The sequence below is a fragment of the Arvicola amphibius genome, chromosome 7 (assembly GCF_903992535.2).
Source record: "Arvicola amphibius chromosome 7, mArvAmp1.2, whole genome shotgun sequence".
NCBI lineage: Eukaryota > Metazoa > Chordata > Mammalia > Rodentia > Cricetidae > Arvicola > Arvicola amphibius.
The window spans coordinates 137,262,122-137,288,870 of record NC_052053.1 but is presented as its reverse complement, the minus strand read 5'-3'; the positions used below and the strand labels follow the sequence as shown (position 1 = coordinate 137,288,870).

Here is a 26,749-nt window from a genome sequence, read left to right as displayed (position 1 = left end):
GAGCACTGTGCAGAACACAAGCATGGGGTTGAGAAATTGCGGTGGGAAGTGGGGTGTTAGCTCCTGTTTTGAATTTTCATTTGTGGTTGATCTTCCAGACTGCTGGCATAGGAGCTTCTGCTCATTTGGTCAACTTCAAAGGAACAGATACAGTGGCGGGAATTGCTCTAATTAAAAAATACTATGGAACAAAAGATCCTGTTCCAGGCTATTCTGTTCCAGCGGCAGAGCACAGGTAAAATTGAGTCTGTTCTCGTGTTGAATATTTGAACCCTTGCCTCGCATGCGCAAGGCCCCTGGTCCTATCTCTGGCCCTGTAAACTGATTGCTTTCTAATGCTTGGTTTGAATTTGTTATGTGTGACTCAGCAACACCTGACTTGACAACAGAGCCAGATGCTAAATAAACTTTCATGGAATAAGCAGAACACACTGAGTACTCACTTTTATAAAGAGAGGCTCAGGCAGGGCTGGGATTTTGAACCACTCTAGTAAACAGATTAAAGTCCATTTAAGGAATGGTTTTTATATTTGCTACATTGTATATGCAGATAGATTGTTCCTTATTAGCTGAAATCTGGAAACACTGTTTAAGTACTAATTTCTTTCCCCACTTTTCTGTGTGATCTCCCCTACCTTTGCCCAGGAAATTGTCATCTGGACCAGTGTTTTCAATTCTAGATAAGTAAGCCATTTTAATGGGGAGGAAGGTGTCACGATTCTCTTGTGTTTACTTACTTACTCAAGTAAGTAAGTTTCCTAGTGTTATCTCAAGGAACACTAGGAAATTATAACCCAGGTTGCAGCCCCCTTATTGAAGGTAAACAGTGTAGCCTGGCAGTGGTGGCGCATGCCTTTAATCCCAGCACTTGGGAGGCAAAGGCAGGTGGATCTCTGAATTCAAGGCCAGCCTGGTCTACAGGGGGAGGGAATTCCAGGACAGCTGGGGCTGTTACAAAGAGAAACTGTGTCTCAAAAAAAAAAAAAAACAAAAACAAAAAAAAAAACAAAAAAAAAAAACAAACAAAAAAGAAGAAAAGAAAGTGAACAATGTGTGTAGTAAGTACATGTCAAACTTTGCTTCTGGTTCTTAACCTCATTTAATACAGTCATTGGAGAATGCTTAAAGTCCTGTGTGTTTCAGTATAGAATAAGCTGAGCTTTGTCACTCTGGTGCTCATTAACTCACCACCGTTGGATCAGCAAGGCAGTCTGCTGGGGGCTGCAAGGACAGAACCGTGCACAGCTGACCCTCTCGAGATAAAAATAGTCACGAGGAACTGTCTGCTCTGCCAAGAACAAAAGAGGCACAATTAAGGTGTTCACAGTCTCAAACAAGGAAGGTTCATATCCATTGACAGGATCAAAAAAGCTTTTATAGAGACAGTATGTGAAGTCTTGACTTCTTAGGGAAATAATCAAATTTGATTGAGCATTTTTGACTAGTACTTTTTCATATTTTACTATCTGCCAAGCATGATAACATGTATAGTATACATGCTTTAGGGGAGTAAAGACTAAAACAGATGTGTTAAAAGTAGATTGAGAAGGTGGATGAACGTTGCACACCATGCTGGCTTGTTTGATTTTTAGCAGAGTCTCATGCAGTCCAAGCTGGCTTTGAACTTACATAATTTGAGATCCTGATTCTCCTGCCTCCATTTCCCAAGTGCTGTGATTATTTATTCAGCTCTAACTTACTATTAATTAGGCATTTTCCAAAAGAACCAAGTGCTTACACTGCCTGGGAAAATGGGAGTGAGTATTCACCCTTTCCAGTGTCCTGGCATGAAGGTGGGAGGCTGTGTGTGCTCGCTGACTTTGATTAGGTTGAAGGAGGCTGAAACAAACCAGTTTATAATTGGTTAACTATTGATCCGAGAGCTAAGTGACAGTAACTCCTAAGGTGAGTGTTGTTAGCTTGTAGTGCTGGAAGCAAACTGGGCAGGGGTGGTTTAGCGCAGATCCTGCATTTGCCTGCCGACGTACACTTGTTAGCTGGACCCCTTCTCCGTGATACTGAGGGCTGGTACAGTGGAGACGGTGGTGAATGACGCTGCAGGCATCGCTCTCGTGTCTGCCTGAGTTGACCTGTATTCTTCTCTTTGTTTTCTAGCACCATAACTGCGTGGGGGAAAGAGCATGAGAAAGATGCTTTTGAACACATAGTGACACAGTTCTCATCAGTGCCTGTGTCTGTGGTCAGCGACAGCTATGACATCTATAACGCTTGTGAGAAAATATGGGGTGAAGACCTCAGACATTTAATAGTGTCGAGAAGTACAGAGGCGCCACTCATCATCAGGCCTGATTCCGGAAACCCGCTCGACACTGTGCTGAAGGTACGTCGTGCTGTGCGTTGTTGAGATGCCTGTACGGCGGCTGCTTCAGACAGACAGACAGCAGTAGATTTGCCCGAGGTCACACGCCATTGCAGTGGAAGGAGATAGAGATTAGTGGTGTGGGGTCTCCTTCTGTACATGTGTTACTTTATTGGTTGATGAGTAAAGCTGTTTTGGCCAGTGGCTTAGCAGAGTAAAGCCAGGTGGGAAATCCAAACAGATGTAGAAAGAGTAGGTGGAGTTGAGGAGATGCTGTGTAGCTGCTGAAGGAGACAGATGCCAGAACTTTACCTGGTAAGCCACAACCTTGTGGTGATACACAGAATAAAGAAATGGGTTGATTTAAGATGTAAGCCATTGACCAGTGTTGTGATTAATACAGTTTCTGTGTGATTATTCATGTCTGGGCGTCTGGGAAACAAACAGAGTCTGAACCTACAGGTTAGTTTATTTACATATTGTCAAGTAGACGATTAGGGGCCAGTGAATATTTCCTTATGTGCCCTCAGAATTAATCACATTACCATCTTAATCTGGCTTGTGCTTTAATCAACGCCTTTGTGGTTTATTCCACTTAATAGAAATCGTTGTTACAACCTGTTGTTAGTACAGAGGCGTCTGTTCGGGGTAATGAAGAACACAAATCATTCAGGGCAGCTTTTCAGTTCGTGCTCGACTAGGACTCGGACTGTCTCTGAGCAGAGCTGCCTGTTAGTGTTCAGGGCCTGGTTCACCTGTCTTACAAAGTGTCCATCCCAGCAGGAGTTGATTGATGCCTTCTACAGAGAACTACTGTTGGTGCTTGACTCCAGAAAGTTTCCTTTAATCTCATTTAAAAAAATAAATAAATAAATAAAACCACTGGTGGCTCTGACCATCTCTGTTGTAAGGAGAAAATGACCCACCAAGGTTGAGAAACATGGAAACAGTGTAGGCCTTCTGTCTGGAGCCTTCCTGTACAACTGTTCTTGACTAGTGAGCAGATGGCTTCTCTCTCTCTCGTAGGAAGTGGGAGCATAGATTAATGAAGTCTTTTTTAATTCTGTCAACAGCTAGTCTCAATGTCTCAGCCTGAAGTGTTTCACTTTGGACAACTAAACAGCTTTTTTATTTCTATCGTGGTAGTTATAATAAGAAAGCCATTACGTGGAACTTTCATTAGGATCTTTTTATTAGCAGTTTATGTCAGGAAAGGCAGGGATTGTGTGGAAGAGGTGTAGCCTATAGGTCTTCTCCGGCCCTGACCAAGTTTTCCTGATCAACTTCAAATCTGTGTTTAACGGTTTGCGCTGTGATAAAATGCTGAATGGCAGCCATTGCATGGAGGAACTTAAACACCGTGCAGGCTAGCTTTTCTGGGGCGAAGAGCTTTGGAAAAACTGCGCACTGTACATGCGTTGTGTCTTGTTCTCAGCTCTGGCTCAGTGTCAGGCAAATGTAAACCAAACAACCTTTGGCCACAAGCAGAGTGAGTCCAAATCAGAGGCATAACTAGGGGTTTGTTGTGCCATCATGCTTCTTTAATATAGTTTCAATATTACAGATTTTCTTTCTTGAATCTGTATAATTTGAAAGATGTGAAGAAAAAGCCCTGTGTTGCACTAATTTAATGATATAAATTGATGAAATAGGAACGCTCACACCTTTTTCTAATGTGGTTAAAGGCATTGTAACCAAATTTTATAAAGGTTTCTACGTGGTTTAAGATTAAGTCATTGTAATAAAAAATAATAATTCCTACCTTGGGAAGCCTCCCTCCCCATCTTAGTTACTTGTGTTCTGTTTTTTGTGCAGGTCTTAGATATTTTAGGTAAGAAGTTTCCTGTCACTGAGAACTCAAAGGGCTACAAGCTGCTGCCACCGTACCTGAGAGTCATTCAGGGAGATGGCGTGGATATCAACACTTTGCAAGAGGTAGTGTGCTCCACTTGAATAATCTTGACACAGCTTTTTTGATTCATAAGTAGCCCATTCAAATTTAAATGCAATTGTGAGCTTATTTTGAATATTTAAGATGGTAAACACCTTTGGTGTTTCGAAATAATAGTAGCTTAAAATGCAGAAATGTCAGCCAACACATACTCCGGGCCTCAGAAGCCACCTTCTGTTGTGATTCTGAAGAGAAACAGAATAAAGGCTTTTGTTTGAGCCCAGAATATGATAAGAGTTGTCAACATGACAGTCTGGGGTCACTTGGGAACAGAGTCTCAGTGAAGGATTATCTAGATCAGGGTGGGGGGCTAATGGTTCCAGACCCCACTCTCTGCTGCCTTTCTCAGTAACCCCCACTTCTCTGGAAATGGCACCATCCACGGTGGCTGGGTCTTCCTGTGTCCATTCACAATTAAGAAAATGCCCTTCATACATGACCACTGCCGGTCTGATCTGAGCAGTTCTTCTGCAGAAGTTCTCTCTCCCTGTGTCTCTAGACCTGTGTCAGACTGGCAGCTGAAGCTGACCATATGTGACAAGTCATTCTTTGGACACTCGGGTACAGGGAGAATATCTTACACTGGTTCTCAAAGCAACGCAGTTTGGAGACATACGTGAAAACCCATCATTCCCAGAGGACAGTACTTGGTTTTCCATGTTGGAAGTTAGTCACATGTGGTTTTAGAAATAGGAAAAGGAATTATTCTTAATAGTTTCCTCTATATATGTTAATTAGTGTTCTTAACTTTGGCAGTGGGGGACTACTTCATCTAACAAACCTTCTTTCTGTGGCTGCCAACTGCACTCTCAGATTTCCCTGCCAACATCCATCCCACTGTGAGCCAGAACAAGTCTGCTTAAGAAAAGAGGCCAAAGATCTCCTCTCTATCAGAAAAAGTAGTGTCCTGTTCCTGTTGGTGACCTCCACTAGAGTGACTTACTACTCTAACAGATTTCCAAAGTTTTTATTCTCAGGTTGTCCTTTCTTAGAATCTTACATACAGGCCAGGGTAGCTTTTCCTTCCTGTCAGCTGCCCTACACCCTTATCTTGAAGCCCTTCTGTCTGCATCTCTCACATGTTTCTTCCGTGAATTACAACTTTGATCAGAAGCTTGCTAGAAGACATTGATTGATGTAAATGTTAACGAATTACTCTTTGACCCACATAAATACATAATATGTGAAAAGCACTTGCTCACTGGAGCACAGTTCATGGTAACAGAATAATTAAACCCAAGGGCTCCTCAGCTAACTTAAACACCTCTGCATGAAACACAAAAACAGATTATACAGTAGGAGTGATAGTTTGTCCGTTTGCCTCCACCTTTCTTCCTTCTGGTTTGTTTGTGAGCGACTTTGGCATGTTGCAGAGTGGAGAACATTGAGCTGGCAGGCCATGATGTGAAACTGTCCTGGGAAGTGACCACCACAGGAGGCAGGAAGGTAGCTTGGCTCAACACAACGAAGTAGCCAGTGTTGACTCAGACTTCAAGACTCTGGCCCCAAGCACTTTATTTTAGGTGTATTCAAGCACAGGACAGTTTGGAGAATTTTTTTTTCTGATGATAAAAAAACTCAATCTTATGTGTACAATAAAGTTTAAGATACTCTTTATAAAGAACTGTGACATCTTCCATAAAGATGGGGTCTATAGATTAACTACATGTGACATCTTCCATAAAGACAGGATCTGTAGATTGGCAAGCTGTGGTCCCGGCCACACAGATAGTGCCAAGGTCACTAGGCTCTTACCACTTCTGCTCCTGTCTGAAGAGATAGTCCTGTATGTGTAATCCCTGGTTCCCTGTCCTCATGAGTGAGCACATAAATCTCCATGCCTCTCTCAGGCACAGTAATAGGCACAGCCAAGATTTATATAAAACCTAAAGAAAATCGCTTTGAAGTAAGCTGTGGTCTTTTACCTCAATTCTCCCCATTGAAAAACATATTTTGGTTTATAAAGAAAAGCATAAGTACACATAGATACACACAAAGAGATGGGTAGAATTTTAAGTTTTAAAATAATTGCATTTCTCAGGGTTGGATTATTAACACATGATGGTGTTTGGGATTTGTTTTTTTTTTTTACAGTGTTGAAAATCAAAAGATCGATTTGAGACTTAGTATGCAGGGAGAACATGTAAATGATTCGTTTTAAAGCCATAACTGGCCTCTGCCTTAATCACTTTGAAAATTCTTTTTAAATTGGACTTTTAAACAGAACATGGCTTTTCATGAAATTCAGAAAATGGTTAATAAATTTCTCTTTCTGTTTCGTTATGAAAGTGATTGGATTTGTAAGTTAGAGGTACATAGTTGGTAAATAAGCCCCATGCAGAGAAATGCACTGATACCCCAGCTTCGTTGTAGTTTTTAATCTTGCATCCCTTGGAAGAACTGTGTGCCATACAGGTCTCTCCAGCCGGCTCGTAGATAATCATTCCTTCGCAGTGACCCAGTCATAAATCATAACATCTAAATGCCGTGCATAATTTGTGTGTGCACTGCGCACGAGGCAGTCAGCAGTGTCATTGTTAGGAACAGCGGGCATTGTGTACTCCCGTCAATAACCACTGACCTGTGCCTTACGTACAGCAACTGTTACATGTACGAACATCGCGCACCATGATGTATTGTGATGGGTACAAACCCCTAGAGTCTAGTCATCTGGGGCAAGCCTTGCAGCTTTTGTTGCTGGCATTGGGCAGTAGCTTTGAGGTGACTGGAAGGGCTCAGGAAGCCTTAGGAATATATAACCAATTTTCTTGCTCCTTCACTCTCGGCCTGACTGCACTGACTACTGTACACTGAAAATCTGCAAGTGAACCCTCCTTCCACACGTCCATTGCAACCCGCGTGGGTCTTTAAGAAGCTAGTGTGTGCTGTTACCTGCCGAGGCTTCTCTAAGTGCTGACTGGTACAGACAGCTGTGGGGTCTCACAGTGTCGCCCTTTGAAGGTAACTTCCGTTGTCTTCCAGATCATTCGTTTACTTGTTTTTTATCTTCTAGATCGTAGAGGGAATGAAACAAAAAAAGTGGAGTATTGAAAATGTCTCCTTTGGTTCTGGCGGAGCTTTGCTACAGAAATTAACAAGAGACCTCTTGAACTGCTCCTTCAAGTGCAGCTATGTTGTAACCAACGGCCTTGGGGTAAGTCCTTCCGCTTTTCCTCTCCTGTTGTCTGGGAAGGGCACAGCAGTTCAGTAGTCAAAGGACAGTGTGCTGGGCTGTCAGCTGTTGATGGGAGCTGCCTGAGACCTCGGGAAAGAAAGGTGTCAGGGTCGTAACAACAGATGTGGGAACCAGGAAATGACTTCAGACAGACTGTAGGCCCGTCATCGCCATTGCTTTGGTACGTACCTTTGTACCATGAAGTTGGTTCTGTTAGGTAAGATCATCAGCTAGCCTGGCCATCGCATGCTGAAGATAATCAAGTCCATAGTAATCACTGTCAAGATCCTATTATCAGGGTGGAGTTTGAGCTTCTGATTTTAATACCAGAATCGTTCAGTAACCATGGTATAGCTGGGATACCCGTAGAGACAGCTGACCTGAGCTGGTGGGAGCTCATGAACTCTGGACTGACAGCCAGGGAGCCTATATGGGACAGAACTAGGCCCTCTGATTGTGGGTGACAACTCTGTAGCTTGGTGTGGTGGGAGACCTTGTTCAACCTTGATACAAAGTGGGAGAGGCTTAGTCCTGCCTCAACTTGATATGCCAGGCTTTGCTGACGCCCCATGGGAGGCCTCACCTTCTGAGGAGTGAGTGGGATAGGTAGGTAGCAAGGGGGGGGGCATGTATGTAAAATAAATTAAAATTTAAAATAAATATTTAGGGGCTGAAGAGATGGCTCAGCGGTTAAGAGCACTGGCTGCTCTTCCAGAGGTCCTGAGTTCAATTCCCAGCAACCTCATGGTGGCTCACAACCATCTGTAATGAGATCTGGCGTGCAGGCATACATGGAGACAGAATTGTATACATGAGAAATAAATAAATCTTTAAACAAATAAAAAGACTTTGTTTAAAAAAAAAGAAATTTTTAAAAGAAAATATAAATAGGTGAAAACCCTGAAGAAAGCCTGTGCACCGTCTTCCACCTTTCTTTGAGAATCCGAGCTGTCGTCTCTTGCTCTCCCATGCCATCTGTCAGTGCTGTGCCTCCTGCCTTTCTGGTCTCTGTGTTTACTACATTGCACTGTCCTCAGTCTACAAGTCTCCTGAGGGCTGGGCTTACAGGCGTGTGCCACCATGCCCAGCAGGTTCTCCAGCTGCTGCCTCTCTGTGTGAGGGTCAGGCCAGCGTCCCCTCCCCCTTGATTGTATCTCATGCCTCTTACTGGAGTCAAGGAAGTAACGAAAGGGAAGGCTGTGGCACAGCGTGTCTCTATCTTAAATACTCGAGTTCTCTATGCAGTGTATAAAGATGTGTGTTTATCGTCTAATGTAAGGGCCATGTGGTAAATTTCTCCAAATCGTTCTATAAAACATAAGTCAGGATTTGGGTTTCTACACCGTGACTATTTTGAAGGAAAACAGGCTAGTTAATGAGTCAGTTGTGGAATGATGTTAGTTATACTTGTAACACTATAGATATTCTAAGCTTTATATAATTAAATAAAAACTAGTTCTAGCCAGGGATCCCGCCAGCCTGCAGGGGAGAGCTCTGGCAGCAAAGGGGCCCGTGTTTTTAGAGACATTTGGTTCATCATTTCTCTCGATTTTGATTTCAGGTTAATGTCTTTAAGGACCCAGTTGCTGACCCCAACAAAAGGTCGAAAAAGGGCCGACTATCTTTACACAGGACACCAGCAGGGAACTTCGTCACGCTTGAAGAAGGAAAAGGAGACCTTGAGGAATATGGCCATGTGAGTACCTGTTGACTAGAGTTTTTAATGGTAGTGAACTGGCTTTTCAAAGGGAAAGGGGAGTTTTTGTATTATACTTTTACAGTTTTGTGACATTGAAATAATTTTTTTCACATAGTGGCCAACGTGATAGACGTTGATAGCTTTTACGAACTTTTTTATATTTGGTCTTAATCCTACTGTTAGCTATCAGTGAATGATTTTTAAAGAAGCATAGCAAATAGGACTTTTTAAATGTTGTTCTTTGACTTCACATGACTGTGTTAAAGTAAAATATTATAACTTTATATAATGGACTAGTTCCAAACCCATTTGAAGGGAATTGTTTCTTTAGAACTTAATAACCGTTTCAGGTGGTTTTCTCTGGTCTTATTCAATTCTCATGGAATTATGAGCTTAAAACAAAAAGAAAAGCAAATTGTCTTAGTAACATAGAGTGGGCTGATTCATGTTATCTAACTAGCAGATGGCCGAGCCATCACTGAGTTTTCTGATTCTAGTAACGAAACTAGAAAGAACCTATAGCATGTGACCTATGGTTTTCAGCATAAGTACACGTTAGTGTACTCAATGTGGAAAGATTACCAATCTCCAAGCCACTAGATGGAGGGGTGCAGTTTGCGCGTTTGTTCTTCAGACGAGCGCCCCACTGCTGCTGTGAGGACATTGCGTTACGGCCGCCTACGGCAGTCTGTCTTCTAAGGTTTGGGGATGGAACTAATGGAATAACCCCTCTTTATATGAAAATGATGTGAACTTGTAGATCAGGTTTTTAGAATTAAATTTTTATGTAGCCCACCAGCAATTCTTTGAGTAGATTTCACATAACAACTGGAGCTACCAGGGTTCTACTGAATTGGGTCATCTCAAGTGAAGCAAAGCCAGTTGAGACTAAGTCAGAGGAAACACGGATTTGAGAAGTGCCCGAGCATCTGTCCAGTCAGTATCATGGAGGTGACCTCTGTGGTCGAGGAGGCTTTAAACACCATCTTGAAACTTAAAGTGCTGCGAACAGGTGCAGTGTAGAGCACAGAAGATGCCATGAATGCCGTGTGTACTATAAGGAAGAAAAGATGAGTTTCAGTAGATTTTTTATATAGAAACTAATTCAGTCCTCATCTTCTGTTTATCCATGACTTTGCAGTTACAATCTTTGTGTCTCGGTCACCATAAATAAGAACAAAAAGTTTCTATTCTATGTTTCTCTCTTGGCTTTGGTTTTTGGATTTTATCCTTCTTTTTTAAGGCCAAAATTTAATGGCTAACAAATTTATTAAACGTCTAGATTGACTGGTCTAAGCAGCATTAAGAATTTAGCAGGGACAGTGGTAGTTTTTCCCAGCAAACGTGTCTCTTCCGTGGTACAAAGGTATGTGGGGCATCTGGTGTTTTGTTGCTCCCTTTAAGGAAACTGGCCTGAGAATGTTTATCATAATCTCACTGTGTAAGTGGCCGCTCTCAACAGCTTTGTGTTTGACCTCTTAGGTAAATTGGTCAAGCACAGTTCAGATATTTAATGGTCTTTTTAATGATAATTTACATCCACAGGATCTTCTCCACACGGTTTTCAAGAATGGAAAGGTGACAAAAAGCTACTCGTTTGATGAAGTCAGGAAAAACGCACAGCTGAATCTCGAGCAGGACGTGGTGCCTCATTAGGCCTGGTGTTGTTTGTGCAGTGTGTGTACATACATGCGCTATGTGTGTGCTTGTATGTATGTAATAACATGTTCATTGTACAGATGTGTGGGTTTGTGTTTATGACATACTACAGCCAGATTATTTGTTGGTTTATGGACATACTGCCCTTTTTCCCCTCCATGTTTAGATGATCTCAAATTAGGAAACACATATAACCATGTACAAGATTAATGCTGAAGTAAGCTTTTTAGGGCCCTTTGCTGATAGATAGTAACTCGGTCTGTGTTGGCCTTTTCACAAATCACAGAACCAAGAAACTTTTATATATAACTGCAGATCACATCAAACAGATTTGCATAAATTACCATGACTGCTTTATGTTTATATTTAACTTGTATTTTTGTACAAATGAGATTGTGTAAGATATATTTAAAGTTTCAGTGATTTAACAGTCTGTTTCCAACTTTTCATGATTTTTATGAGCACAGACTTTCAAGAAAATACTTGAAAATAAATTACATTGCCTTTTGTCCATTAATCAGCAAATAAAACATGGCCTTAACAAAGTGGTTTGTGTTATTGTACATTTGGAAATTATGTCAGGACATATTCCCAACAGAATTACTAACCTCACTGCCCTTGTAGAATATGCATTAGTCATTCTACATTGAAGAGAATTATGGTTCTTACTCGAATGTCTAGGCATTGTACAGTCCCATACCTTGGTCACTGTATTGTACCAGTGAAATGCCAAATTCGAAAGGCCTGTTCTGCAATTTTATATGTCAGATATTGCCTGTGGCTCTAATATGCACCTCAAGATTTTAAGAAGATAATGTTTTTAGAGAGAATTTCTGCTTCCACTATAGAATATATAAATGTAAAATATTGAAAGTGGAAGTAGTGAATTTATTTTTCATATTCTATAGTTGGTATGACTTAAATAAATTGCTGGAGTGGGTAGTAGTGAGTGTACTTATTTTAAATGTTTTGATTCTGTTATTTTCATTAAGTTTTTAAAAAATTAAATTGGATATTAAACTGTATGGACATCATTTATTAATTTTAAATTAAATCCTCAGTAACTAATACTTAAGCAAGTTCTTGATGTTATCCCGAATGGAAAGCGTGATTCTTCATAGAAGAATCTTCCTTAACCAGAGATGTAGCTAAAGTTAAAATAGCCAGGTCACAATATTGCTAGTGATTTACTGCTAGACCCTGATTCGGCCCCTGCAAAAGGACACTGGCTTCTTCGGGGTGACGCCTGGGCCCCACAGGCCAGCTTGGCTCCTTTTTGACTACGTCCTGTCCAAGGCTGCCTCCCACTTCATGGTGGAGTAGTGACAAGAGAGACCACACAGCCCACGAGTCTGGAGTGTTCACGCCCTGTTTACTAAACACAAACAGAAAGCTCGCTAGCCTGTGTTCTAAGAAAAGGAGCATGCCTTTGCATTTTAAGAGAGATGTTGGTTTTTCTGGAAAGGAAGAAGCTGAATTTTATGGAGTTTCGTGTTCTTTCTCATTTAAGTATCTGATATTAGAAGCCCAATTTGGAAAAGTTTTAACAGCTTGCCCTTAATATGTTTTAAAAGCCATACGTTATGAAGTTACCCGAGAGCATACCTCTGATCTGATGAAGTGAGTTTGGGTTTTTGCAGGTGATTCTAAAACTTAACAGAATAGAAAGCATTACTTACTTTTAGCAATCCCTATCCTATAATACATGGCTTTAAAAAAATCTTAAACTGACTTTAAGAGAAATAAAATGTAATCAGCCTGGGCATGGTGTGGTACATGCCAGAAATCCCTGAACCGAAGTGTAGACAGAAGATCAGAAATCAACATCCTCCTTGGCTGCATAGCAGACTCCAGGCTAGCCTGGGCTACCTGCGTCCACTACATAGCAGACTCCAGGCTAGCCTGGGCTGCCTGCGTCCACTACATAGCAAACTCCAGGCTAGCCTGGGCTGCCTGCGTCCCTAAGAAAATTAAAGTGTACTTAAGGTTAGTAGTACTAAAAGACTTGTCCTAGGTAGGTATCGTGGAGGCAGTGGCAGTCCCAGTACCTGAGAAGTATACACAGAAGAACCAGCCTGAGCTATGTAGACCCTTGTCTCTGCACAAGGAGACACAGCTCCACAGAATGCTGCAAGGCTTCCGGAGAACTGCACGAACCTGTCATTGGTGTCGTACTGAGCAGTGCCTTGTGTTCTATGAAACCAAGCAGCTCCACATGCCAGTTTTATCGTAAAATTTTTAGTAAAAAATAGAAGTCTGCATTTGTGCTCATGGGCCCAGGAGTGGAATGAGCAATTTCTCTTGGCTCCAGTCCCCTTGAAACTGATGAAATTTGAATTTCTGCCACTAAGCAGTATTTGGCCATCGCCCTTCTGAGTACCAAATGGCTGACAGAAATGTCAAATGGGGTTGCACTGTGTGTCACCCTTGGATTGGCCTAACCCTTCCTGACAAAAGCAGATAACATATGCAGATTTAAGACGCTAGATTTGCAGTTAGCCCTGCCCCAATTCATAACTTGAGAATTTTGTGTTAAGTGTTATTTGTACCTTATATTTAAAGTAAAATGTTTTTATGGGTAGCCCTTCCTTTCTTTGAATAAACTGTTATGAAGAGAGCTTTTATAGTTAAATCCATCTTGAGAAAATTAGAGGAAATAGCAAGACATTCGTTGTGTTGACCGTAACTTAGAAGTCACGTAAACTAGTATTTTGAAACTTTACATTCCTTTTTAACCCATTTGGTGGAGAATATCAAACTTTCTCCCAACTTGTATGTTAAGTCAATCCTAATATGTACTCAGCATCAAAGATAACATGTAATAAACATGGAAATAAAGTTTAGTTCTGTTAGTGAAATGTTAAATTTGGCTGTGTGTGTCAGATAAATGCCATTTCCAGACCTGCCTCTTCTAGGTATTGCTCCAGAGAGTTAGAGGATGAGAGGAGGGTGTGGAGGATGCTCCTGTTCTCCACCTTTAGCAGCTCTGGGCGGCAGGATCACTTATTAAGAGTGAGGGGCGGGGTACCAGGTCCATGGGACTTGGCGATGCTTACATGAGAGTTGCATAGTTACCTGGAAAATACCAAGTTGTCTACAGAAGGGCACACTCAGGTGTATTGCATTGTTTACAATAGCCCGCTTATGGAACCATCGTGGGTGTCCCTCAAAAAAGCAAATGGGTATATTTCCACAGTAACTCTTGATTCAGCCATAAAGAACAACAAACATCTTCTGAGGAAAATGGACGTGACTGAAGACCATCATGTAAAGTAAGGTAACTTTTACTTGGGCTAGGACAGATAGTGTCACACTCACAGAATATTTAAGGTATATGTGCAGAGGAGGGGCTGTTTAGGATGAAGAATGGGGCCAGCAGGAGGTGGATAGTAACGGTTGCATAGGATCAGAGTACATGCATACATCTGTGAAAACGTCTTAATGAAGGCCAAGGTAGAAGGACACAGATTGCACCACCATGGGATACGTAGTGAGGCCCTGTCTTGAAAGTCCTTATTTTGTACAACTAATAAATGCTTGTTTTCCATACGGCCTTGGGATTCACCCGGACTGGGGAAAGCAACCTCTAACAATCAAACCTCAATGAATCCTTAACGAAATAAACCCACATCCAAACAGGCAGGTAAAGCCACCAGCCTGGCATAGCAGAGGACACACAGGGTGGGTGAGTGAGTGAGTACAGATCTGAGCAAAGCAATTATTAGCATACGTAAAAATGTATAAGCCCGCTGTTTCATACTCACGCTAATAGAAATACGGAGGAAAGCCAGAACAAACCGTGATGTCCCAAGGAAAGGTACACTCTGCCTCAACAGCACCAGGGGACACCAGTGTCTGAAAGGAAAGTCAGCGCCAAGACACCTTGTTCCTGCTAAAACAGGTTCGAGGGGAAGGTTAAACAGTTCAGTACGATACCAAAAACTGAAACTTGCTTGCTGCCATTTCAGGAAGTTTATCTAAGGGATAAGGGAGGGGCAGACTCCATGAAACAGTAGCGGAGAGTTACGTGTGCAGGATTTAAGGTGAGCAGGATTCACACCACAGAAGTGCGTGTCGCGAGCAGAATTGGATTCAGTGGCTAACACTACTGGCCAGTTTTAAGACCACAATAGACATGAAGAAATCGACGTGGAAGTAAGCATATTGCTTTCAGACTAACGGGGAAAGGTCAAATATGTATATGGTTTTTGAAATAAATGAAAAAAGCAAGTGGAACATTTAGCAAAATAAGCAAAATTGTGAGCTGTATGCACATACAGTGAGCCATACATATCCTGACACATAAATTCAAAAGATAGAAACTTGATCTACTTGCCACTTTTACAAAAAGTCACGTCTAAAACAAGGTTAGAGGTGCCTTTAAAGGAAAAGCTGATGGGACGTCGTAGCTGCAGTTTTCCTCGTGACCAGACGAGTCGTGTGTTCAGGGCTTCTGACGTCACTGGTCCCCAGAACAGTGTGTGAGCAAAGTGTGGCACCGAGAAGGAAGGAACAGAGCATTCCAGCACCAGGCTGTGGCTTACTTACCGATCCCTGGGGAAAGCAGAGCTTCGGATGAGCCGTGTTTGGAAACGTTAGGGCAGTCAGTGCAGGGGAAGATGCATTCTGAGAAACTGCCGCTCCTGGTCGTTTTTCCCCATTCTAGGGCTTCCAGTGTCTCTCTGACACATCCCTGACAAGTGGAGACTTGTTCTGGTGAGTTATCCTTTCATTGATAGGTGGGGGGCAGGGATGATCAGGCTGCCTGTGGGTTTTTCCAGACCACACACATGTACTCCCCTAAAATCTGATAAATGCCAGAATATGGCAGTGGGAGAGGCTTGAATGGGAGAGGCCTGTGGAGATATCCACCCTCCGGGGATAATATGAGCCCCGTTATCTCTGCTTGAGAACCACTGTTCTGCATAGACCACTTCCCAAGCACTGGTGCGAGACCTTACCCCTGGGACCAATGCGTTACCGCTGTCTACCCTGCGTTAGAGCTCCTGCTTAGGGATCAAGGCTCAGCACCCTAACCTGCCTGGGGATGGGAAGGTCACCCATGAAGCAAAAGAGTGGATAACCTAGCTGACAAAGACAGCTCGTACCTCATCCAGACTGCAGATCTCCTGACCTGTCCAAACACATACATTCCTGCCTTTTGCACACAGTAGCCCCAAGGAGGTCATATGAAATTTACATGCATAAGAAATTCTAAATATCTCTTGAGTTCCTTTTACTCTATATCATATATAAAAGAGCTGTTTTTATTACCAGGCAAGGAAAACACTATTGCACCATTGCAAGTGTTGGTTGTGCCAGACTGAGGCATTTTGGGATGAGCGGTGTCTCTAATTGCAGCTGCTGGGGGAGCAGAGCTTTCTATTCCCCGGGGCTGAGGGTGCAGTGAGCTAAACAGCCACTGAACCTAGCATTTGTATGTATGAGAATGCAGGATGGGGGAGGGAAAGAGTGTAGGCTAATCCCTCATTCCTCTTCAGTAGTTTTGAAATTAAGGACAGGAAAAAAAAATAACACAAAATTGTGGCAAACTATATATACACTGACAGACACCGTGAATATTTGAAGATTATTTCAGGGCCATTAAGCCAAGTGACAATAACCTGCTGAATGAGACTTTTAACCCATTGGCTGGAACTGTTTCTTTGGTAAGCCCTTGCTGGTTCTGCCCATTAGATTAGAGCATTGTCCTAGGGTCGCAGTGAGGCTGGGCTCCAGGGCACACTCAGCCGCTGCACCCTGAACCGAGGAAGGCTCACATCTAGAACTCTGACTCACAGCGCTCCTCCCCACTAACACTGTCAAAGCCGTGATTCTTTCTTTGTCCACTTCTGCTCGGTACACCCCAAGTCTTCATTTCATCAAGCCAAAACTGGTGCTTTTTAAGATGAAAAGAATTAATCAGTAGCAACTGGTCAGCCCTTCAGAGTCCTCTGCATCTTGTGGGAAATTTTAGACCAACCATTTCTCCTTTTGTTTCTAGAAGAGCCTGTGCAGGGAGGGTTGTTTGGCCCCTAAGCCTGCTTCTCGTGGTCCTGACTGTATTCACCAGCCGTGTCCAAACCCCTTCCTCCTCACTGTGTCTGTCCACTTAGAGCATGTCACTCCAGGTCTGCTTTTCTTGTCACTTCCTCCAGAAGGTCCCTTCCGGGACACATCTTTGTGAACCTGTCGACACACATCACTTCGACTCTGCCCTAGTGTGCAACGCCTGGCCACTGTGCACAGTGTCTGCTTATTTTCACACACAGACGTGCAGATGGGCGCGTGCCTTTTGCTCTTCTGCTGACGTCACACACAGCTTGCAGGAAACAGGCAATTACATTTCTTGTTTGTCAGGCTCTGAGTTTCCTTTTTCTGGAGCCTCAGCTGACCCACTCCCTGGAGACAGACCAGCCAAAGCATTTCCAGCTATTTTTAGTTTTCTGGATTGCTGACTTGGACTGTTCTGGGAGGAGGTAATAGGATGGCTTGATTGGTCTCGCTAAAACCACATCTCAGTTGATGACCACAGCTTTGGAGCAAGGGCAGAAAATACATCTATAGGATGAACTGGTCAAATGGACAAGGAATACACCATGGACCAGACTGTCCTTTGGCCATCTGAGCATATAGGAAGAAGGCAGCAAAGGACCTCGCATGGGAGGATAGGGCCTCTCAGCCAGTCTGCCCCCGACTCCAAAGCAAAGCCATCTGCTGAGAAGAGCCAGTCGTGCTTCCCTCCCTCGGGAGCTTGCTGGTGGTGTTTGAGCGTTGCAGGAAACAGGACCCACTCAGACCATGAGCCTGGGGAAGCTACCATGCTCACTCCCTGGTAACGCTGATGGCCTCACACAGGCTCACTCCTCTTTGGACTGTGCCCTCTGAGGCGGCATGTAACAGTTTCTCAGCTATCAAGTCAGCCCCGCATCTGATCCAGTTTCCCTTTGAGGAGTTTTTTATACGGACTGATCTAAAGATCTGTAGAAGAGAGATAGATGGAGTATGTCTGGAGAGAGAGGGAGAGGTTATGCTTGAGAGTTTCTTCAAAGAAGAGCTGCCTTTTAGTCCCTCTTGTATGAGTTCACACATTTGCTAAAAGGCATGTTAACCAGGAGGAACAAATGACTTATCTCGGCATTTGAACAAGTACTTTTGTCTCGGTGTAAGAAAACTACAAGAATTAGAATATGAAGAAGGTAGATATCGAAGTGTCTCCTGAATAGTGTTTTTTGTTGTTGAATTGTGTTCTTGTGTTTACTTCCCTGGATTTTCACAGATCTGAAAATCTTTTCAAAAGTCTTTGACATTTAAGTCACGTACTGTCTGTTCGCACATTTCTTCAGGGATATTGGTGAGAACAATCTCTCTCAAGGTTTTTGTTGTTTTGTTTTGCTTTCTGAGACAGGTTTTCTCTGTGTAGCGCTGGCTGACCTGGAACTCATTCTGTAGACCAGGCTTTTCTCAGAGATCCACCTGCCTCTGCCTCCCAAGTGCTGGGATTAAAAGTGAGTGCCACTGTGCCAGGCAAGGTTTCTGTTTTGCAGCACTGATTCCTGCAGTAAAATAACCCTATTCTATATAAAACCTCAATGTCATCGATTGTCACATCAGAGACTGTAATTTAATATCAAATATCTAGTTTGTGCACAGATTTCCTGTGGAGGTTGGAATGAGACATCTCCCAGAAGTGTCTGGCATTTGCGTATTTGGTACCTAGTTGATGGCTCTTTGGAGAGGATTTAGGAGGTGTGGCCTTAGGAGGTGTGGCCTTATTGGAGGAAGTAGGTTTTGAAGTTCCCAAAGATTTGTGCCATTAAAAGTTAGCTTTCCCTGCCTCCTGCTTATGGATCCGTATGTGAGCTCTCAGCTATTCCTGCCTCTAGGCCTTTGTTCTGCCATCATGGATGCTAACCTTCTGGAACCATAAGCTCAATTAAATGCTTTCCTTTATAAGTTGCCCTGGTCGTGGTGTTTTGTTACAGCAATAGACAAGTAACTAAACATTTTTTGCTTTTCTTGGGAGGGGGGAAGAAACTCCTCAAATCAGCATTCAAATGAGATCATAAATTGCAGTGGACTTACATGTCTCTTAAGGCTGTTTTAGCACATGGGTTCCCCGTACCCATCTCTCTTGTTCCTCTGCTGCTGCATTCGCTCTGGCAAATGTCTCTTATCTTGGGAACAGTCTCACAATCTTGAGCATGCTAGTTGTCTCGCCATGGTTGTTTAAATGACCATGGCCTTATATGCTCTCTGTAAAAGGTGGTAACTCAAGAAGCTTGATTAAAAATTCATGTTTAGGCACTCCACTGAGCATGTCTGTGGATCACACGTCTCTCACCTGCCTTCTGGAACCCCTTCAACTGCTGTTCTCTAGGCAGGGACACTAGGCTCACGCCCCCACCTCAACCCCTCAAGACCTGTCTGAATTCTCACCCCCACACCAGCATCTCTCTCCAGTTCCACTTCTTAAACAGAGACTCAAACATCACCAACTTCACCTGTCCCTGCGGCCCACCCTCTGACCACCCCTGTAGGTTGGGATCCTAGACTCCCACTGCCAACTCTTACAAGCAATCGCTGCCTGTAAAATCCTGAGTAGCTCTCCTGACTCCTGAGGCTGTGAGAATCTTCTAACTTTACAGCAAGTCTGTTACTGTCTTGAAACATTTCCAGATTTCTTTATAAAGCCAATATTTCCCTGATACCAAAACAAGACAAAGACCCAACAAACAAGATAGAAAATTATAGGCTGGTATCTCTGATAAAATAGATACAGATATTCTCAAAAGATTCTTGCAAATTGAATCCCCAAATTCATCAGAAAAGCTCATTCACATTATCACATCAGCTTCACACCAGTGGTGCAATGAGGACTCAATGTTCATAAACCAATAAATGTCATCCACCATGTAAACAAACTCCTGGAAAATCTAGGGATACAGGAGACACATCTCAACATAGTAAAGGCAATATACCGCAAGCTCACTCTTAGCATCATGCCAAACTAGAAAGACAAAGCATTCCCACTAGAACTGGGGAACAGTTGTGGATATCCATTCCTTCCTTGCCTCTGCAACATAGCTGGAAGCCTTAGCTGGAGCAGTAAGGCAATCGAGGGGGATGGGGATGTACAAACAAGAAGAGAGATCAAGTGATCACTATATGAAGGTGAGATTCTATACTTATCTTCACACAATAATTTTGACTTGAGGCTAGTGTCACTGCTCTTTGCCATTCCAGAAGTTGAGACCCTGGAAGTTTTAATTCTTAAAATGTACCATGACTGGGCTGGAGAGATGGCTCAGAGGTTAAGAGCACTGACTGCTCTTCCAGAGGTCCTGAGTTCAATTCCCAGCAACCACATAGTGGTTCACAACCATCTGTAATGAGATCTGGTGCCCTCTTCTGGTCTGCAGCATATATGTAGGGAAATGCTGTACACAATTAATAAATTAATCTTTTCTGAAAAAATGTACCATGACTTTATTATGCATACAATATTCTGTCTGCATGTGTGCCTGCAGGCCAAAAGAGGGCACCAGACCTCATTACAGGTGGTTGTGAGCTACCATGTGGTTGCTGGGAATTGAACTCAGGACCTTTGGAAGAGCAGGCAATGCTCTTAACCGCTGAGCCATCTTTCCAGCCCTGTACCATGACTTTATACTAATACTTTAAAATATTTGATTTTTACTTACCTTGCAGATATCAATGTCGTTGAGTTTATTTAATTAACATCCTTTATCTTGTATCGTTTCGAACAAGATATTTGACACCATCTAATTTACCATGTTGAATAAGGCAATATGTCTGCAAAGAGAGACTCAGCCCTCCTCTGCTCCTCTATAAAAAGAATCAGAGAAATTAGAATATGGCTATAGTCTGGTCAGTGAGCACATGAGAACCCTGGACTTCTACAGGACAGAAACAGAAACTGAACATCTAGAGACCTGAGACATCATCACAGCAAGAGAAACAAAATTCTTGCTGTGTGAAGGGATGCAGGTAAAAGTACCAGAGAGCTGTCAGCACTGACACAGGCAATCCTAGCTATGAGAGAAGTTCATGGCCTCACAAGTTTACAGCCTTAAGCTCCTCAGACGCCTGAATCCTGACCAGGCATCTAGCTTTAGAGAAGAAATCCATGCATCTCCCAGCCACCGTCTGGTTGCTCTAGCCAAGTGTCATCCTAAAGAGCCACCTTGGAAATTCAAACACGTTGCCCTTTCTGGGTCCCCACAGAATACACTGGCCAGGGTTGGCTGGGTGGCGTGACTACACAGGCCAGGGCAGGTGTTACGGCGCAGAAGGTGGTAGAGTGCCATGCGTAAGAACCAGGGATCAGGCAGCTGTCTCTGGTTTGGTGGAATGGCTAAGCCATGCGCAGTTTTTTCCTTGGTAGTGTGCATGTTTCCTTCCACGACTCTTCCATACACAGGCAATGGCCACTAACGAAGCAGAGAGTAAACTGAGCAGTGCCACTGTGGTCCCTATTATTGACGTCTGAGGTGCACACTGTGGTCCCTATTCTTGACTTCTGAGGTGCACAGCTCCCAGGTACAGAGTAATTTTTGTCCAGATACTGCTGTTTGCTACTCTCCCTTGATCTTGGAGATACCACAGCTAAGAAGAGTTTTCCCAGCTGAACTGTGACCCATCCATAGTGGATTACAAATTACAGACGGAGAGAAAAAGCCTGAGTTCAGCTGGTTCATCTATGTCCTTGGACTTTGTCACTACATGAGGCAATAAATCCATTTTTGTGCTTGGACTTGTTTCTGATATTCCAGCCCCTCCCCAGTCCCCTACTAAAACAGCTGTAAATATTAGAATGGATCTGTGGTTAACAAAAGGATTTCTAAAGGATTAAAGACTAAGAAACAAAAACCGAGCAAGGTGTGTAAGAGAAATGTCTTGGCCTATAAGCAAGAGACTATTTTAGTTACAATGTTTCAATTAGTCTAAATTTGTATTTAAAATTACACTAAGTAGCACATGCCTTTAATCCCAGCACTCCAGAGGCAGAGGCAGGCGGATCTCTGAGTTCGAGGCCAGCCTGGTCAGTAAGATAACATTACACTAAGTAAACTCAACATTTTGGTGTATAGGTGAAACCTAGAGAATGAATGGGGTTAACGCTAACAAAACACACCACATGTTGACGGGCGGACACTGGGCTGCGATCACTACTGTAGAAGGAACCTGTCACAATCACCAGTGCATCTGCTGCAAAACTGGAGTTTGAGCAGCTGCAAGGACAATCCTCAGAAAGGGCTTCTGAGCTGGAACCTTGGCCTTTTAACCGTAACGTGTGTCTGTGCTGCTCTCCTGTATCAGGAGACAGAAGCAAACAGACCAAGAGTGAGATCAACCCGGACTACAGAATAAGACTGTCTCAAGAGGCATCCATATATGTTTGCTTATTCTGAGCGTCTTTGAGTGGCAAAGCTTCAGAATCCCTTTGCTGTGATCTCTAAACACATTCCAGCCGTCACCGGATGGCCTGACCAGATCTAACATCATTTCTTCATGCTTACACCTGGTGGTAGCAAAGACCCGGGGAAATCTCGTTGACCTTTTCTACCCAGGTCAGAGAAAAATCAAAAAGTAGCAAGGACTGCCATGCCCTTCATGTAGGTGTCTCAGATACTATCAGAGACACTGTACCTTTATCTTAATAGGAGTGAACGAAAATCTAAGTCAGATAAAACACAGTGCTAACCATTATAAAACAACGCCAACTCCGCTCACACGTGTGCGTCCCACGTGCCTGCACAGGCTCCTCGAAACACTCACACATGTGCGTACCGCGTGCCTGCACAGGCTCCTCGAAACACTCACACATGTGCGTCCCGCGTGCCTGCACAGGCTCCTCAAAACACTTACACAGGTGCATCCCGCGTGCCTGCACAGGCTCCTCAAAATAGCCTCCTTTCCTTGCTCTAAGGCTGCTGAAGAGGCCACCAACTCATCTTAGATCAGAGCAGAGTAGGAGATGCAGGAAGGCCAGAAACTCACCTTACACATGCTGGGGACAGAAGGGGCACACTCAGCGGGGTGCTGCTGTGGAGCCTCTGGTCTCACAGCCGTCCCAGTTCCTACCCCTGTCTACACCTGGGGTTTCTCTGTGGACACTGGAGACAGAAGTGCACTCAGCCAGGAGGGAGCAGACCCGCACATTTTCTTTGCTCTTACTGCCTTACAAATGGAATTTTTCCTATTTTTCCCTTAAACTCAAAGTTAAAATGAAGCAAGCTCTTCATTTGGCCAAGGGACACGATCACAAGATAGCTATGTGTTCTGCATCGTTTATTCCGGGACAATCCGTATTCTGCCTCCATCTGATTGCCCAAGGGCTGAGCTTGGCTGAGTTCCAGGCAGCCCTAACACTAGCGAAAATCAGGACACGGACCACAGGTTAGGACAAAAACCACAGTCTGATCCCCACCTCTTGCTGGACACTCGGGGTGACTTGTAAAAGTTCTGTCTTGGCTTGTTCATTTTTTGACTTAACCAGGTCTAGAAAGAGGACCTCCTTCCAGGGCCCTTACTATTGCAGCACTAACGGGGACGAGCTACTTTGCAAACACCATCCCATTTGTGCTAGCAGTCCTGTGAGGAACGGAGGGCAAGTAATGCAGTCCTTGTTCTGTGGATCACTAAGAGACCGAAATTCAAAACAAGCTAGTAACTAAGAGATGGGTGCTTGAAACACAATTTAACTCAATCCAAGGAAGTGGGCACAGGTATTAAAAGGCTACCTTGTACTCCTGTCTTGGTTTCGGTTTCTGTTGCTGGGATGAAACACCATGACCAAAAACAAGCTGGTGAGGAAAGGGTTATAGTCCATCACTGACGGACTTCGGGACAGGAACTCAAGCAGGGCAGGAACCTGGAGGCAGGAGCTGATGCAGAGGCCATGGGGGGTGCTGCTTACTGGCTTGCTTCCTCTGGCTTCCTCAGTTTTGTTAGACACCCTGGGACTACCAGGCAAGGGTGGAATCACCCCCAATAGGCTGAGCCCTACCCCACCCCACATGCATCAATCACTAAGAAAAGGACCTACAGGCTTGTCTACAGTCCAGTCTTAATGAAGCTTTTTCTTGAGGTTCCTTCCTCTCAGATGTTTGTGTCAAGTTGACACAAAACTATCCAGCGCGCGCGCACACACACACACACAGCCTTAACCAGTTACCGACCTGGAAGCTGACAGGCTAGTTAGCCAGTGGAGCCAGAGAAATCTGTTTCCAGTGTTACCACACATCTGGGCTTCAGTGGAATGGCTCCAAAGAGCAGGCAGTGGCAAGACAGGAAAATGGAACAAAAGTGTGAATGGCATGAAGAGACGGGTCATCCTGAAAGGCAGCAGAGGTGGCGAGCCACTGGGAGTTAGAAAACACCCTGGTCCTCTTCCAGAGCCAAGGTCTCTAAATCCTTGGAAAACAGAAATGAAAAATAAATAAATAAATAAATAAAATGGGTAAAGCCTTGAAAATGTCAGTGTGCCGTTGTGAAGATGACCCAGAAAGTACAAACCCAAATGTCTGCTTTCCAAAACCAAGAAGGGAGGCTGAAGGGAGTGGAGTAATGGTTCGTACAAACCGGTGCAGACACAAAAGACGACACAGAAAAAGCTAGCAGGGAAACGAAGAACCTGTCACGTTTCCTTAGGAAAGGTCATCGGCACAGACACCATGTCTCGAACATATAAACACCTGATAGATCCAACCAAGAACTGCAAAGAAATTAGAGAATGTCAGGGCTGGGGAGATGGCTCAGCAGTTAAGAGCACTGGCTTCTTTCCCAGAGATCCTGAGTTCAATTCCCAGCAACCACATGGTGGCTCGCAACCATCAATAGTGAGATCTGGTGCCTCCTCTGGTGTGCAGGCATACATGCAATAGAGCACTCATGAACATAAAATAAGCAAATAAATCTTTTTAAAAAACAGAAAAACAATGCCTGTCTGTGCTGTATGCGCTACCATACAGTTTGCCAGCTTCGGACAAGGGGCTGGAGGTTGAAACACACAAAGACACAGACCTCTAGTCACTGGTAAGAAGCCCTTTATTCAATAGCACCATGGAGGCTTATATACCCAACAGTCAGGTGGGCCAACAGGTGAAAACCTCATCCTCTGATCCTCAAGGCAAGGCAACACGTGCTTGTGAAGCAGAGATGGTAAACAACTTTGACACAGCTTTCAGTAACTCAAATCAGAAGGAAAGTAAAGATCACTAGCAGGGAAGAGCAGCTGGAGGCCAGGACTCCAAATGGTCCCAACAGAGTTTTTTAAAAAAGAAATAAGAGAATGTCACCAAGTAATTGAAAAAAAAGTCACAGACCTACTTAGTCCCTTCCTTCCACATTTCCCATGCATAAATAGACTCTGCCAAGCAATACCATGGCAGTGCGGGTTGAAGTGATGTTCCCTGGGAAAACAGGAGGAGGTTCTAACTCCCAAGAAGCTTCGGAGTGTGACCTTATTTAGAGAGATAATAAGGTGAGCGTCATTAGGTCTGTCCTGGTCCAACATGACTAGTGTCCTTGCTTGTTAGTTTTTAAGTGAATGGCCTAATGTATTTATAAACCCGGGGAGTGTCAGTGACCACCAGCAAACCACTGGATGTAGAGAGGACGTGCGGGGACCAGACTCCCCTGAGACTCCAGGAGAGGCTTTCCTCTGGAATGCCCAGCCTCCAGAACTGGGAGATAAGAGCACCTTTTACACTTAAAAAAAAAGGTTCTAAATGCACAAAAATGGCTATGCACTGGGTTTCCTAATCTTACAGCCTCATGCTGGCAGCAGCGCAAAGAAGCATCTCCAACAACTGCCTGCAAGGCAGAGCTGGCCACCAGCTGAGCTAAGTAGCACGGTGGGTTTCCATAGTCTCACATAGGCCTCAGTACAGAGAGGTTAATCAGCCACGCACTGTGTGACAGATTTCTCTTTTGTCTGTACAGACATGAAAAGTTTGTGGGCTGGCTGCACACCACTTTATGGCAGCATTGGATGAGGTGGGGGCAGATAAGTGTGACGTTTGTTGCTACCTCCACCTTGTTGAAAAGCCAAGCAGGGCTTTAAAAAAAAAAAAGAAATGAGTATAGGCTGTTATAGAAAGAATTAAATAGATTTGAGTTTCACCAGCCAGATAGCCAGAGACCTGTAAGCATCAGTAACCACAAGCAAGCATCTTTTATTTCACTCATTGACCTAACACACATTGGGTACAGTTTGCTTGGCCCTAGCAAACGCTGGAGAGCCAACTGCCCTGACCCCCAAAGTCCTCCTGAGCCTGCTCCTGGCTGCCAGCAATCTTCTGTACCTCTTCTCTCTCTCCCTCTGAATTCAGCTCCCCCATCCTTCTGCACCAGCCTCGACAGACCCTTCTCCCATCAGGGGTTGAGCAGAGCCCCTGGTTGGTATTTACCTTCTTGGCCTTTGAGTGGCTGGCTGCTCCTAACTGAGGTCTCAGCACCTATGGCATGGCCACAAGAGCTACTTCCAACCACCCACTCAAAAGGGTCACCTGGCCACGCGTTCCCCCGACACATTAACTTTTATCTTTGCACTCATGGATCGCCAATGTCTTCCCCGGTCTGTGTTGCTCTACTTTCTGTGAAAGTGCAGTTTCACAGTGTGGGGGGACCTCATCTGCTTTGCAGCCTGTTGGATTTACAATGATGTCAGCGGTTCATAATGCAGAGCGAGTAAGTATGAGTATTTCTTGACTAAATCAATGAGAAAATGAGCTTCCGTGGTGGGGGAGGGCGTTGCATTAATTCCACTCTTTTTGTCAGCCTGAAGTTGTAGACTACAGAAAATAAAGCCTGAGTCATGTGAGAAACGGCTGGTCTTCCAGCAAGTGTCCATCTCCCCGTCTTTCATAAACCCGCCCTTGTGGTACCTTCCCAGCTGGGGTTTATTTCCCCAAGCTT

The 26,749-nt window shown here is 43.9% G+C and overlaps 1 protein-coding gene across 1 annotated transcript in view; it reads left to right on the top strand.

Moving 5' to 3' along the window:
- The window catches only part of Nampt (nicotinamide phosphoribosyltransferase), a 29,421-nt gene extending 15,752 nt beyond the window's left edge, over window positions 1-13,669 (top strand). Inside the window, exons 6-11 of the mRNA XM_038335810.1 lie at window positions 99-235; window positions 2,116-2,341; window positions 4,136-4,255; window positions 7,285-7,425; window positions 9,008-9,142; window positions 10,691-13,669. Of these exons, the coding sequence (XP_038191738.1) occupies window positions 99-235; window positions 2,116-2,341; window positions 4,136-4,255; window positions 7,285-7,425; window positions 9,008-9,142; window positions 10,691-10,801 (870 nt within the window). The 3' untranslated portion in view covers window positions 10,802-13,669. The remainder of the gene's footprint in view (window positions 1-98; window positions 236-2,115; window positions 2,342-4,135; window positions 4,256-7,284; window positions 7,426-9,007; window positions 9,143-10,690) is intronic.
- Window positions 13,670-26,749: the final 13,080 nt, after the last annotated feature.